The sequence below is a fragment of the Falco rusticolus genome, chromosome 3 (assembly GCF_015220075.1).
Source record: "Falco rusticolus isolate bFalRus1 chromosome 3, bFalRus1.pri, whole genome shotgun sequence".
Taxonomy (NCBI): Eukaryota; Metazoa; Chordata; class Aves; order Falconiformes; family Falconidae; genus Falco; species Falco rusticolus.
The window spans coordinates 42,235,169-42,249,827 of record NC_051189.1 but is presented as its reverse complement, the minus strand read 5'-3'; the positions used below and the strand labels follow the sequence as shown (position 1 = coordinate 42,249,827).

Here is a 14,659-nt window from a genome sequence, read left to right as displayed (position 1 = left end):
CGTTGTCCCTCCGCGCCGCCGCCCAGCCGGCCAAGCGGTGTTTCACGGGGGCTGGCCCACGAAGGCCTCCGTTGAAGGGAGGCCGCCTGCCCGCTCCCCTTCGCCGGTTAAAGCCGCGGCAGCGCAACCCCGGCCCTGCCCTGCCCCGGGACGGAGGCGAGCTGCTGGCGGCTCCGGGGTTAAAGGGGTGCGGCGCTCCGCCCTCCGGAGCAGCAGGGGGCGCTGCTGGGCGCCGCCCGCCGGTTTCCGGGGAGGCGGGAACGCGCGCGGGACGCGAAGAGAGCTGCGGTCGCCGGTGCCGGTGAGCGGTGCGGTCGGGACGGTGCCCGCAGCCCACGTCCTCCCCCGGCAGCCCGGTCTGCCCGCCTCGCCGCGTGGAGGCCGTGCGGCCGCCTGGTTCATAGCCCGGAGTGGGGACAGCCGAGACGAGCGACGGCTTGTGGGGGAACGGGATGGGCCCGGGAGGCAGCGCAGGGCGAGGACGCGGCGGCCGCGGCCCGGACCCCGGTGCCGGGCTTGGGCGTCCCCGCGGAGGGGGGTGGGGCAGCGGAGCTGCGCGAGGCCTTCCGGCGGGAGCCGTTCATTGTGTGGCCGTTGCCTAACTACGGCGCCGCGTTTCTAAAGGGGTTCAGGGGTTGCCCGGGAAACGCCGCTGAGAGCGGCCCGTGCGCGGGCGGGCGCTGCAGGCCGCGGCAGAGGCTCAGCCCCGTCAGGCGGAGAGGGACGTGATCTCCCGGCTCTGAAGGTTTTCCGAAATTAGTGTCTTTTTGCATCAGAGTACGTGTCCTGGAAAAGTAGGTAAGCCCGTATGGTGAGGGGAAGGAAGTAAGTCGCGGAACTTGCTGGTTGGTTGTTCTGAGGGTTAATTGCCTTCACAGTTCGTAAAGTCGTGTTCGTTTTAGTCAGTTTATTAACGGGTGAGCCTTCGGACCCTGGGATTTTTTCTGCTTTTTCATATAAGAACTTGAAAGAAAGGAAGGTGAAAGGTACAGGAGGCACGTCTCTTGTCAGCAAGAGCGTGTTCTGTATGCTGTTCACAGGGCTATAGTGGGTCTAGAGAAGCAGCCCGTACGGGCTGTTAGGAGACCTTAGGAAGTTTGGGTGAAACTTGGAAAAATATTCCTTAACGACACGGTTATGTGACCATATGATCTGTATGTACGATTACTGAACGTGGCACATAGTTGCTTTGTGAAAGCACTTCCCTCCTTGCCACCCCTTGCTGCAGCGTGTATGGATGGGAATTGCCATTTTGCCAGTTTTCCTAATGTTATTTTAATATTATGGTAGCACAGAAGAGGTGAAATCTGTCTAATTTTAAATGCTGTCTTGAAATTTTGTGCTGTGTTTTCCTGAACAAGTAGAGGGTAAGAGAAAGCGTAAAAAAGACTGCAGTATACGTTTTTTTGGATGATTAAGTAGATAAACAGTACACCACTAGATATAATCCACATGGAAACAGACATGCACTGTTTACTCTGGGCATGGATCCAGTTAAAATCTCAGGGTCAAACTTGACTTACTTTCCTAAATAGCTATATGCTATTGTCTGGTATATTTGATTAAGTTGAAGTCTACCTAGCTGACTATAATTATTCAGAGTTGCTTTTGTAAAAACTTCCAGTTTAAAAGGAGAAAAAAAAGTTATGAAAGACTGAAATCTTCTTGAAAGCAAAAATACATTTTTTTATTTTATGGGACATTTTCAGACAGCAGTTGAGTGTATAGCAGCAGGATGTTTAATGGAATTTCATTTTGAATAATGCAGTGTTTTAGGAATGCAAATACATCCAAGATTTAAAGACGGAAAAGCTGATAGATCTATACTATCAGATATTTTTTAAAGTAGTAGTCACAAAACGTTATGTTTTCCAAAACCTTGAAATATATGTTGTTTGTACCTCATGATTTTGGGGGCATGTGGCTTATTTTTGGGTTTTCAAATGTTTCAAAATCAGCATGTTGTGATTTTCCCTTTTGCTCTATGCACATGCCCGTGATGCAATGTCTGCAAGCTTAGTTCTGAATCGGCAACTTGTACTAGTAATTGCAAGGGTCTAGAAGGGCACAAAATGCATTCAGACACATTGCTAAACTAGATTGTTTTGCTTCGAATTGAAGTGGTTTTATAGTGCCAGGCTTTACCTTGGTATGTTTGTGCACTCACATGAAGTCAGTTTGGAGTTAACGGTTTGTGAGTTCAGCGCTCAGCGCCATCACATAGTTCACTGCACAGCTGGGGACTGCAGTAGCACTCTTTTCAGATAGAACTGTATTGTTTCTTTATTTTTATTGTGATTAGTCATGATCTCTTCACTTGATACAGCAGATGATAAAATTGATTAATATTTGGCAAGATATTTGCTTACATACTGATATATTTTCTGAACTTTATGTATCACATTCAAATTATCAGTCTTTTGCTTCGAATGTATACTATTTTTAATTTCTTTTCTTTTGCTTTCAGTATAATATACTCTTGCTTATAAGGTTTGCAGTCATGCTTATTTTAAGAAGATCAACTCAGGCAGAAAGGGTGTAAGACATAAAATGTCTAGCTATTTTCTAAGAGGCATTGGCCACTTTTCCTGGCTTTTTAGCTGTATTAAAGGTATGTTGAATCAACACTGCTGTAGCGTTAGTAGTCTTAGTATTTTGTAAGGGCTGGAGTTGTGAGCTTTCCTCACAGCAATTTAATTGCCTGTGTAGTTCAGCTGCAACTGTTTTGTCTCCCGATTTTTAATTTATTGTATTGCTCTTTTGAGCAGTATGTTGGGAATGCAGAATGCTAGAATATTCATTGTGTTCCTTGTACTAGATAGAAAATATACTGCAAATACTCTTTTCCGTATACTGTCTCTCAGAATAAGTTTGGTACCATTCCATTACAGTGATTTGGAAACAGTTTTAGAGTTTATACGTGTTATTGTAAGTAGAGGTAAGGAATACAGATGTTACAGCCAACAAGCTTTTGAAAAGACTTCTCACAGCGCTGCCTTCTGTATGTGGTAATTTTCCTCTTGGTGGCTTTGCAGCACTGGGTAGGTGATGAGACGAACTTTTAGATTGTTTCACCCATTCAGAACAGTTTCTTTGTTATTCTTAAGCAACCTGATAGGCTAAATAAAATTTATCAGTGCCTGGAAACTTACCCTCTTTTAGATTTCTTCTATCCTTTAGTAGTGTGCAAAACTAATGGGATTAAAGATTTAGGACAAATCAGATGGAGAAATTTATTTTTGGAATTGATTGTCCTCTGTTACCACTAGGAGTTGTAAATAGGTTGTCCTAGTTCTGCCTCCTCTGTAGCAATACTATAATTTTGTATTATGACTTAAAAAATGGTGTTAATGCAAGAAGAAATGTTTAAAAGAATACATTTTAGGGAAGATGTCAAGCGGGTGTATTCTTTAAATGAACAGCATGCAATTACTTTATCTGATGGAATTTTGACTTTTTTTCTCTTCATCTTCTAGTAAACATTTATTTCAGTCTCTGGATGCATCGTTTTATGTTTACCTATGTAGTATCTTACTCTGCTGGTCTTTGAGATGGGTTTTTTTGTTTTTAAATTCTTTGATCCTTTTCCTGAAGGATATATAAGAAATATATATTTTCTTATATGCTTTTATCATTGGCCAGTTGTTTACTTCATACAATCTGTAGGCTTTAGCAAGATACTGAATTAACTTCAATAAAACTGCTGTACAACCTGTGTTTAGGTACCACATGTGATGGGATTGCTTAGGAACCTGCCTAAGCAATCGGGTTTTTTTAAGTTGTATGGGTAGTATTAGAGGGGTTTGAGGTCATAATTTTCTTCTTGGTTCCATGCTTCCTTTCGGTGTGGAATATAACGCACGCATTTTTTATTTGCAGGTTTGGTTTTACAAAACTTCTCCTGAAGTGGAGTTAGTGAAAATTCTGAGTGGAGATTAGAATGGGTAGGCTTGTATGCAGTCGTTCTTTTTGCTTGTGTCTTCCTTCTTTCTATGACTACTTAGTATGCAGCTTTGCAGTATTTTTAGTTCTGATAACACTAGCCTAACAAAGAATATTCAAAGTCTGAGCGTGTGCCTTAACTTGTGTACAGTTCCATTGTTGTGAATTTGATTCTCTTTAATTTTTATTATCAAGTTATCTAGAAGCAGCAATATACAGTAAATTGCACAAATAAGGTGCTAAAATTTCTGTTGCGAAGGGCTTTCAGTTAAGTAGGCAAGATGCACAACTAATGGAAGAGCGGTAAGCAGCTTTCCTCAGTACGGGTTTTCTTACAGAGAAGTGACTTGTCTGATTGCAAGTCAATGCTGCCTGATATCCATGATCTTACAATTATTGCAGAATTGTAGCTGTTCTTACTGCCTCTATTTTATTGTTACAGGAATTAATGATACACTGTTGGCTCCAACTCTAGAAATACTATGCATGCATTTTGTGTTTTGTGGTTTGGGTTTTTTTTCCTTTGTTGTTTTGTGATTTTGGGGTTTTGGTTTTGAATAAGCTTGATGATTTTTATGACTTCTTGTGGTAGTAACAAGCCCAGAATTGATTGTATGATTGATCGTTATTTTAAAGTATATGTGTATTTTGCACTTTTTGTACTATTTTGTCTAACAGTTCTTTTATCCTGTCTGTTTTTTATGTTGTCTAGTTTTGATGTTATAATTTACTTAACAATAAACTTGTGCTAGTGTGTTGTGAAGGGCCATTGGTAGACTTGCAGTTAAAAAAAAAAAACAACCCCAAAATACTTTAACCAAGTTAGAAAAAAAAGATTAGAGGAATATCTTCAGTCTTACAATCTGAAATCTTCGAATTTTTTCTCTGGCAAAACATCAAGTAATCTCCATGGATGGGTGGCCTGAGTCAGATGTTTTGTTGACCGAGCAAACATCTCAAGGCTTGTAGTTCTGAAGGGGAAATTTGAGTATTACTTCTGCTGTCTTAAATAACTATAATTGAGCTTTAAATTCTTGAGGTTCTGTTGTAGATGTAGGCAATGTCTTTTCTATAACTTTAGATATGATGGCAGATGATTTAGACAAACTTATTGAAGATCAGAAGGCTAAGTTGGCACAAGATAAAGCAGAACTTGAAAATGATCCACCTTACATGGAAATGAGGGTAAGAGTATTAAACAGTTTTCGTGAATTTAAACATTTCTCTTGCTAGGGTCTTGATATATAAGCTTGCTTTTACTATGTGCTTTTAAAACTTTATTTGTTGTGGAAGTATATATTAAAGATTTATTTATTCAGATTAATTTCTAACTGAAATACTTGGCATCTGTATTTATGTAGATTTATAAAAACCTCCTTGCCACCCCGCATACAAATAACATTTGTATTTTACAAGTGGGAAAACTTGTGAATGGTTATCATTTTTTCTTCCCCCCTCCATAGGGAAGCTGGCTAGCAGGCATCTCTGTCTGCTCCAGAGCATAGGGCTTGGGGTAGGGATGGAAAGTATAAATATCCTCAACATTTCTGTTATGGAAACAAGGAAATATAAAAGGCAAATTACTTAATCCAATTAAACAAGATCTGTTCTTATTGCAGTTTTCGTATTAGAAATTTTAGTACCTAATTTTAAAACTAGAAGGATTTTAGAATTTGCAGATCACCATTAAGTTGTCTTAATAGTGCCAGTACCTGGTAAAAAGCTGTATCTAAATAATTCAAGCTGGCTAAGTGATATGGTAACTAAATCAAGTCCCCAGTTAAAAAAGGAATTTTGATTTGTTTATTGTTTGACTTAAAGCCCCAAACAGCTTGAGCTTTTAACAGCAATTATAATATTTTTTCACTCCCTTTTTGTTTCATCAGAAGGTTATGAGAATTCATCTTTACCCTTCTGTGGGTAATATAAATATTTTTACCAAGTTATAATAATTCTCTCCAGAAAGATTTATTCACTGGAGAAAGTTAATTCTTAGGGAGCTGTGAGGAACTGGGCTTCCTTTATTTTTGTCTTCTCTGCTTGGAGCAAGTTTAAAGAGAAGGAGACTATTTCCAGCCTATAGTTCAATAAAGTCCTAAGGTGGATGGTGAAAGCATAGTTGCAGGGAACAAATGTGTTAAATTTGCGCTGTAATACCCTGTAATTCTTTCATCGTTTCAAGCAGCACATCAAATCAGCCTCCATAAACCCCCCCCCCCACAGGATATGTGTAAACTATGAAACAGTTGTGGATTATGATGTAAATCACAGTTGATATTCATGGAATTATTTAGGTTGGAGAAGGTCATAACATGAAATACATTGAATGTATTGAAATATATTAAACTAATAATCCTGTGTTGTAGAGGAGAACTACTTCTGGCAGTATTAGTGAAATGTATAACTTCCTTAATGTGTTAATCCAGCATCACTTTCAATCTCTTTATTCTCCAATGCTGACAATTATGTTAATAATGTTGTTCTTATATGTGATATTTCTTTTATCTTGTGATGCAGCAATGCCTTTTGCTTTGTTTTCAGAATAAGGAATCAGAAAAGCTTTCTGAGACCAGCAAAATGTTAATCTCCATGGCTAAAGAAAATATACCTCCAAACAGTCAACAGAACTATTACTTAGGTATAGTATATATATTTTTTAATATGTCTTTAGATTTAAATGACACTTAATAACCTTTGAGAATTTTGGAAGGGAATTACTGCTTTGGACTTTTAATTACAAGATGATCATTAGAATTCAAGCGCATACCAGTTCTTCAGTCTTCCACATGTCTTGAGATTGTATGGAATTTTTTTGTAGTTATGCTTTTTTTTGAATAATTAAAATATGCTTATTCTTTTTCTGCTTGTAAAGGTAGCCCCACTGAAAAAAACCCATAACAAAAAGCTGCTTTCCAGTCCTTGACAGATTATCTCTCCTTTCCTGTTGTATTTGGGTGGAGCAAAAGCTCTGGAAGTACATCTTTCATCCGGACTTTATGGCAAAAGGCTATGTTCTCTGTACTTTGTGCCAGGGAAGTAAGGATGCTTTTTCTTTCAGCCTCTAAGCTAAAGAGTCCTCGTCCAACTTTGCTCAAATGCACACAGTTACACTAATTTTTCTTTTAAATGTGAAGTGTCTTTTAAATGTTTAGGGATACAGTACTAGACTGATTGTATTGCTTTTCAAATTTTGTTATAGTCATTTACTATACAAGGAAAGAACAAACACTTAGTTTTGGTTGAAGTCTTAGCCAAGTAAAATGGTTAGATTTGTTTTGCTGACTGTTGGCTTAATTACAATTGTCTTTAAAAATAGACCTGTTTTCTCTGTGTTCTTTGTGATTCTGTTTGAAAATGTATAATGGTGTTCCTTTCTCCATATTACTGTTTCTTTAAGGTGCTGCCTTTCCTGACGTGGCCTACCATCCCCTTTCTGTAGGCACTACTGTTTTTCCTTAGTTACACTTGTGTAGCTTGGGTTTGTCTTGAGAGCTTCAGAGCTTTTATGTGTCCTTCTTGTTGACAGGTAACTTTTCTTTCAGGTGTAGACACTTGGGTTTTGTGCATCATTAACTTTCATACTGTGCTTACTGTCATGCTGGTGTAATTCTGTAACTTCCAGTGGGAGTAAAAGCTGTCCTTTTATTTTAACGAAGATTCATCAATGGATATTTAGTGTTGTTTACATCAATCTAATCTAATCTATCTTTTAAGTAAGTACTCCTGCTATACTTAATGTTATGTCCACTTTATAATTCTAACAGAATTTGTGACCAGAAAAGTGCATGTCTTAAATTAAAAAAAGGAGCCTGAGCTTGTGAATCTGGAGGCCCAAACTAAAAATATTAGCTGCATAAATAAACCCATGGTTTTTATAAGCATGTTGTATAAACAGAACTTCCAGCCATCAGCAAGGCAAGGTCCTCTAAAACCTTTACAGGAAAACTTCACTAAATATTAGCTTAAGTGATAGTTGAATATTCCTTGCTGCAAGGCTAAATATTGTTCATAATGGCTAAACTTTGTTAGAGGACAGCACCTGAATAAGTATCTACCTCACATTTTTGGCAGTTTTATTATGATTAGTAGGTTAACCCTGGTGTTGATAATTCTTTGCTTAACTGTGGAAACCTACGAAATGGAAAATAGAACACAGTTAAGCTATTTTAATATTAAAATTATAGCACATGTCATGCTCTGTTCATTATTATAAACTGGACTTAACTGGTGACACTTACTTTATTACGTGTACTACTCTATTTATTACAGATGAGGGGCATTCAGGCGGTCTTAAATTAAAAGCAACAAGTAGGTATTGCTGTGTCATGGTTTAACCCCAAATGGCAACTGAGCACCACACAGCCTCTCACTCGCTCACCCCAGTGGGAGGGGGAGAGAGAATCAAAAGGGTAAAAGTGAGAAAACTTGTGGGTTGAGTTAAAAAGTTGAATAATTGCAAAAAAAATGGTAATAAAAAAATAACAGAGAGAAATAAAACCCAAGACAGACAAGCAATGCAAATGAAGACAATTGCTTACAACCAAACAACTTATGCCCAGCTGGTGTCTGAGCAGCCGCGTCCCCCCCCCCCCCCGTTTTATTGTTGAGCATGACATCAACTTTTATGGAATATCTCTTTGGTTGGTGGTTGTGTTACAGATTTGCTAATAAGTTAAGATTGAGTGACTTGATTTTATAAAATCATTTTTACTAGAAATATAGAGGGATAAGAAATATATTTTAATGAAACTTATAGTTGCACAGTAAAAGCTGTTACGAAATCCTTTGTACAGTCCCATACCAAGGCCAGAAGAATGGGCTAGAATCAGTGTTTAAAACTTAGGTAATAAATTTAGGGTTTGAAAGGTTTCTTTGTAGTTAACTAGTCTTCCATATGTAGAAAGTGTATTGAAATGTCAGAATATAGGATTAATGGGAACTGGGGAGAGTCAACTGGAACAGCTTGTAGTTACCTGCCAAGAAACGGTGAACTTTAGTAAAAGGTAATTCCGGCACAGGGAGATTGCGACCACCGACTCATATACCACCTACCCAAATCGTACCCTAGACCCATTTCTGGACCTTTCTAACCTTTACTGGGCAGAATCGGATATGGGAGGAGAGTATGTTAATGATTTTCGGGAAATATAATGATTATGCATGAATACTTACTGAATATGTATGAATAAGTTCTATATATAGTGTCTGATTTTGAAACTTGGTGTGCGTTGATCGTGAGATGACTCACTCACGCACCCGGCCGTCAATAAAGAAGTGTCTGCTTATCTACATCAAATTGGTGTTGATAAGCTCTTCATTCCGAGATTTCGGTAACAGTTGGGGTCAGCTGTCCTGACTGTGCCCCCTCACCAGCTTCTTGTGCACCCCCAGCCTACTTGCTGGCAAGGGGGTGTGAGGAGCAGAAATGGCCTTGGCGCTATGTAAGCACTGCTCAGCAGAAACAAAAACATCCCTTTGTTAACAACACTGTTTTCAGCACAAATCCCAAACGTGGCCTCGTGCTAGCTACTCTGAAGAAAACTAACTCCATCTCAGCCAAACCTAGTATGGTGGTATTATAATTTGGGTGCTGAACACATTTGGCTATCAGTAGATGGCTGTTGATATTATTGGCTTGTTCTGCTTTAAAGCAATGTAAATTCCTTTGGATTAAATTAGACAAGGACTGTTCCTTGGTAGCTGCTAAATATGTTCTATGGTTCTAGCAGTAGTGTTGATAATCAGGCTGAATGAAGTTAGTTACTTCTCAACCTATTAAATGCGTGCAAACTTTTATGTAAAAATGCATTTAAAATCTTAACTTTTTTCTAACTGAAAAAGTTGTCAATGTGATCGTGTGTGATAAACAGAATGTGAAATGGCAAGTGAATTCTGCAAATACAGAGTAAACAGAAGCAGAAAACCGATGAAAAAGAAAGTAGATCTCTTATTCCAGTGAAAGAATTGAGACAAATTGTGCACGGAATTTGGTTGACTGTATATTAACTGACGTATTTTTGCCTTGCTAGGCTCTCCTAAGTTTTTGCAGTAGGTAGTTTTTAAATATCATTAAATTGCTACTCGTAATTGTTATCTCAGTGCTTCTCTGGTGGCCAAATAAAAGTCTTCTATAATTAAATTAACTATAAACCCTCTTTTGTTTGAATACTTCACATATTTGAACAGAAGTACTTGATTCTCACTTTTTTTCTGTACTGAATTTTACTGGCTTCTATAAGGTTACTGAATGAATCTTCACTCTGATGTGTTAGATGCTTTTGATTTTTTTTGTGGTTTCCTGTAGTAATTTCATGTGAAAATAAAAGGCAAGAACAAGCAACTGAAATGAACCATTTTCCCTTCTGTATTCTATTTCTTTTTACACTTACCCCTTTTTTGAGGGTTGAAATGGCACATCATTTTTTAATGGAACTCTCACCTCATGTGCAAATTTAGGAGACAAGTAACTTGCAGGTTGGAGAAGAAGCTCCCATGCAGATTTTGGTTAGTAATTGAACTCTGCAAGCTGTTTCAAAATAGTGTATGACAAATTTAATCATGCATTAGGTTCTTTGGTTCTACAGAACAGCAGGCTGACTCTTGTTTAGGCTTGTGAGGGTACCTTCTGACTTGGCTGAAACTCTCTCAAGCCAGGCCAGCTAAGTGTGCATATGCTAAGTATATTTCAATCTTTTATCTGTTTCAATAGCAGAGTGATTCCCAAGTTACCAATTTTCAGCATTTGTATTATGTAATTTTTACTGTACAGATACTGATTAATGCCCTATAAACATTTAAAATACTGGAGTCAAAGTACAGTGCACTAAATTGGAACTGACAAATATCCCTGTCTTCCCTCTTGCTCCTTGCGACCCATTTTACATAGACCACGAGATGTGGAAACGCTTTCAGAGAAACAATAGGAAATTAAAAAACCAAACAGTTGCAGTCTTTTCTCTTGTTGTGTGGTTTTTGTGGAATTCACTAGTGCTCTGTGGAGAGTGTGAGAGCAGCTGCAGAGGTGGGCTTCTGGGGCAGAGGATATTTTTTATCAAGTACTTTAAAATGTATTTTAGGAACCACATATAACTTGCATAGCATTATATTTTTAAGAGTCCAGCTGTTGAGAGACCTGATGGCAATCTTGGAAGAGTACTAAATGTGTGTTTTGGGTCTACTACAATTAAAAACACTGAGGTGGAAAGAAAAAATTACTATTGTTAGCATATGTTCAGATTTGTTGTAGTTGTATGGGTGCAAACGTATATTTCACATGCTTCATGCTAAACAAATAGCTTGTTGCTTTCTCGTTGTGAAATATGTTTTCTGTTGTGTGATAAGCACAGCTTAAAATAGTAGAGTAATTTGGAAACTAACATGTCAAAGGAGATTTCCTTTGAAACATACATTGACAAAAGTAGTGTGTACAATATTTAGGTTATTTAATACTACTTGTCAAGCTATCCAAATAAATTCAATTTATGTTGCATTTTTTTTCTAGTGGGGAGAAAAAGCTCAAGGACTAGAGGAAAACTAACATCCAAAACCAAATCATTTTTTCTGTGCTTTTCATCCAACTACTCATACAGAGGTGTTTTTTATTTCAGCTGTTTTGTAGTTACTGGTTGCATAGTGAATTTTCTTTTTATTGCTGATGTCTAAGAAAAATCCAGATGTAGCTTTTGCAGGTTGTGCTTTGTATTGATACAAAATAGTAGAATTACAATATTTATTAACATTGAACTTTCAGGTGACTATGGCATGAGTTTACCTCTTGGAGAAGAATATGAACGAAAAAGACATAAACTCAAAGAGGAACTTCAACAAGATTATAGGCGATATCTTTCTCAGGTAAAGCTTCTTGTCTGGTTACATGAATTTAGTGAGTCTTTTAAAATGACTCATTGTAATTGAATGAAAATTAATAAAATCTGGTGAAAACCTTTATTTGGCAGCATTCATTATGACTAATGGCTGATTTTGAAGACTTGAATAAAAGTAATTTCAAACTGGCCTCACTAGGAAAGGTTATGTATTTTAGGCTTCTGCGATCTCATTGCCATGAGACTACATATTACTTAGTACATTATATTCTAAATGCTTGTATTTACTTGTGTTTACTTCTTTTTTTTTTTTTTTAAAAAAGAATTTAAAATATCATCTGTTACTTCCTTAAGTACTTATCTATTCTATGGTCTGTAATTCAGGTAAGAATATTCCTGTAATTAGTGTGACTCCATTTGACAGCTTCTTTTCAATTTTAGAAATTAAAAAACCCTTTTATACTCTGCTTAGCATGATCTATTAAATGTCACAGTAAATTTAAAATTGAAGAGGTATGCATGAAATGGCATAATCTTGGGAATATTGTGTGTCCCTTCTTAGTCAAATAGAAAAAAAACGTCAGGAACCAAATAATTTCCGTTGTCTGGAAATGCTAATTATCAGTGTATTTAGTTCTTAAAATGAAAGAATGAATTTGCTTTAAGGAAAGAAGTTTTGGGGTTTTTTTAATTCAACTGCTTTTGAATAACAGACTCTTTTTGAATTCTAACTTTTCCCTGACTTTCAGGGTATTTCACAGGCAAAAAGAAAGGTAGGGTGGCTGCAATATAATTTTTTTCTTCAAATTAGTTGCTTTTTGCCTTGTTTGAAAGCTTTGTGCTCTCTGAATTAAAATAATTTTTTGTGCTTTGTGTGCTTGTGCATGCTGTAGTTACTAGTTGTGATTAACGGCATTGTTTGCTCTCTGCAGAATTACTTATATTTATTGTTTTCCATTAATACGGTTTTAAAATACTTTTTGATTTCTTTTTTCCTTTACAACTGCTGTTCTTGCTGTCTAGTGCTGACTCTGGAGAAGTTTTTCTTTTAGTAGACATTTGCTTCAAGGCTTATCAGTTACATGTTATGAGTTCAGATTTTTTTTCTTGATATACATACTTTATAAAGCTGGAATAAAACCGTAAACTTTGAAATATTATGTGTCATGGAAAACGGAGTCAGGGCTTCTTGCTTCCCTATTGCTGTGAAATCTCATCAGTGGTGCTTAGGAAAGCAGTGGAGCCAACACCTGCTGGCCAGAAAGCAAGAATACAAGTATTGTGAGGAAAACAGAAGAGGCATTTTTGCAAGTATTGTTCAATTACAGTAATTTAAAAATATTTATATCATTATACTGTTGCATATATATAATTTTCAGATTTAACACTCTCCATCCAGGTTGTTCAAATTAAGCAAATTCAGTAAAGGACTGGGAGGTAACATGGTAAAAACACAACCTTCTGGTTTTTCTGGGGCTTTGAATAACATGCATATGATACAAATTAACTATGAGCATGCACTAGAATTCCTGAATAACAATAGCAAGAGCAGATTTAACTGACTTCTTAACCTCTAACCAAAATGATGCTTAGATGATTGTTGCTTCTTGTTTAGTTCTAAATTTCAGATTATTTTCAAAGTTAGGATATTAATCTTTCATAATTCTCACCAAAGTACCTAAGCAATACGATTTTTACATTAACTTCTAATGTTAATTTAATAACTTAACATCCTCAAGTAAACCTCAGTTTTACAAATTTAGGTTTACCAGTTGGGTTTTTTTCTTTTTTAATGTAGTATATGTTAGCTATATTAAGCTTGTAAGGCCTGAGGCAGAGAAAGGATAACAATCTCTAATTTCTTTTGCCCACATGAAGAGAGTGCAATTTTTAGCAGCTCTCTTAGTGATATTATTGTGGTTAATACCTTATTTAATGTTGCTTATGCAGTTTCTGTATCAGCTTCTGACTTTTGGTAAATATGTTTGTAAGATCAGAAGTAACTTCTACAGATGTGTTCAAAGTATGAAAAGAATTACTTAATAATTTGAGGGTTAAAAATTATTTACTTTTTCTAGTAAAAATAACTTATTTCTCCATATTAATCTAGTTGTCTGAGTGGTTGCTTGACTGTTTGCATGATTATTAAATCCCTTATATCTTCTAATGTGTAGTTGTGAAATATAATTCCTAATTATGTGGTTTTGTACTGGAACTGGTAGGGCTGTTACCTGTTGACCTGTCTCTAAGCTTTTAAGCTAGATTACAATGTAGATAATGGAAGGAAACAATGCTAGTGAAATACTGTAACCCTTCCCCTCATCCACCCATGCCACACAAATAGATGATCTTTTTTATCAAAGGTAATGGGATTTATAAAACAGGCGATTGGCTGAGAATGGGCTGGGAATGCTTTTAGTAAATGATGTATGAAGAAGCTGCTAGATCTGGAAGCTAACGACCTGTTCCAGCATTGGTGTTTGATTTGAGAGGCTGATACTTTGACTTGCTGTGCAGGCCAGTTCCTAAGCTGCAGCCCAGCGAGCGATATGGAGCAACAACATAGTGTTTTCAATGGACAGTTACGTTCCAAAAGTGACTTGTGGCGACAGATACTCGTGCTTATGCTATTTACAGGAGAATTGAGTAATGGTGGATTTTTTTGAATAAAAGTATTTTTTTTAATATACAGAGATTACCTGATGTAATCCTTGGAATAGTATAACAGGGAAAAAGTGACAAAACACTTTCAAACTCAAGCTTAAAGCTTCACAAAGCCCTTTACTTTCCACATTCCTTGACTTCATTTCATTCATGTGTTCCGAGAATGTCCTACACTTTCAAAATGTGAATGTTATCTTCAGTCTTTATTTCTTTAAATTGATCAGATTTAT

General features: G+C 37.1%; 1 protein-coding gene across 10 annotated transcripts in view; it reads left to right on the top strand.

Moving 5' to 3' along the window:
* Positions 1-189: 189 nt before the first annotated feature.
* Positions 190-14,659, top strand: part of CSPP1 (centrosome and spindle pole associated protein 1) — a 63,934-nt gene continuing 49,464 nt past the window's right edge. For 6 of the 10 annotated variants that reach the window (XM_037379142.1, XM_037379143.1, XM_037379138.1 and 3 more), the window contains exons 1-5: positions 308-3,944; positions 5,024-5,127; positions 6,484-6,580; positions 11,693-11,793; positions 12,515-12,538. In XM_037379142.1, the coding sequence (XP_037235039.1) occupies positions 3,941-3,944; positions 5,024-5,127; positions 6,484-6,580; positions 11,693-11,793; positions 12,515-12,538 (330 nt within the window). In that variant the 5' untranslated portion in view covers positions 308-3,940. The other 4 variants (XM_037379144.1, XM_037379140.1, XM_037379136.1 and 1 more) reach the window with 3 other exon arrangements.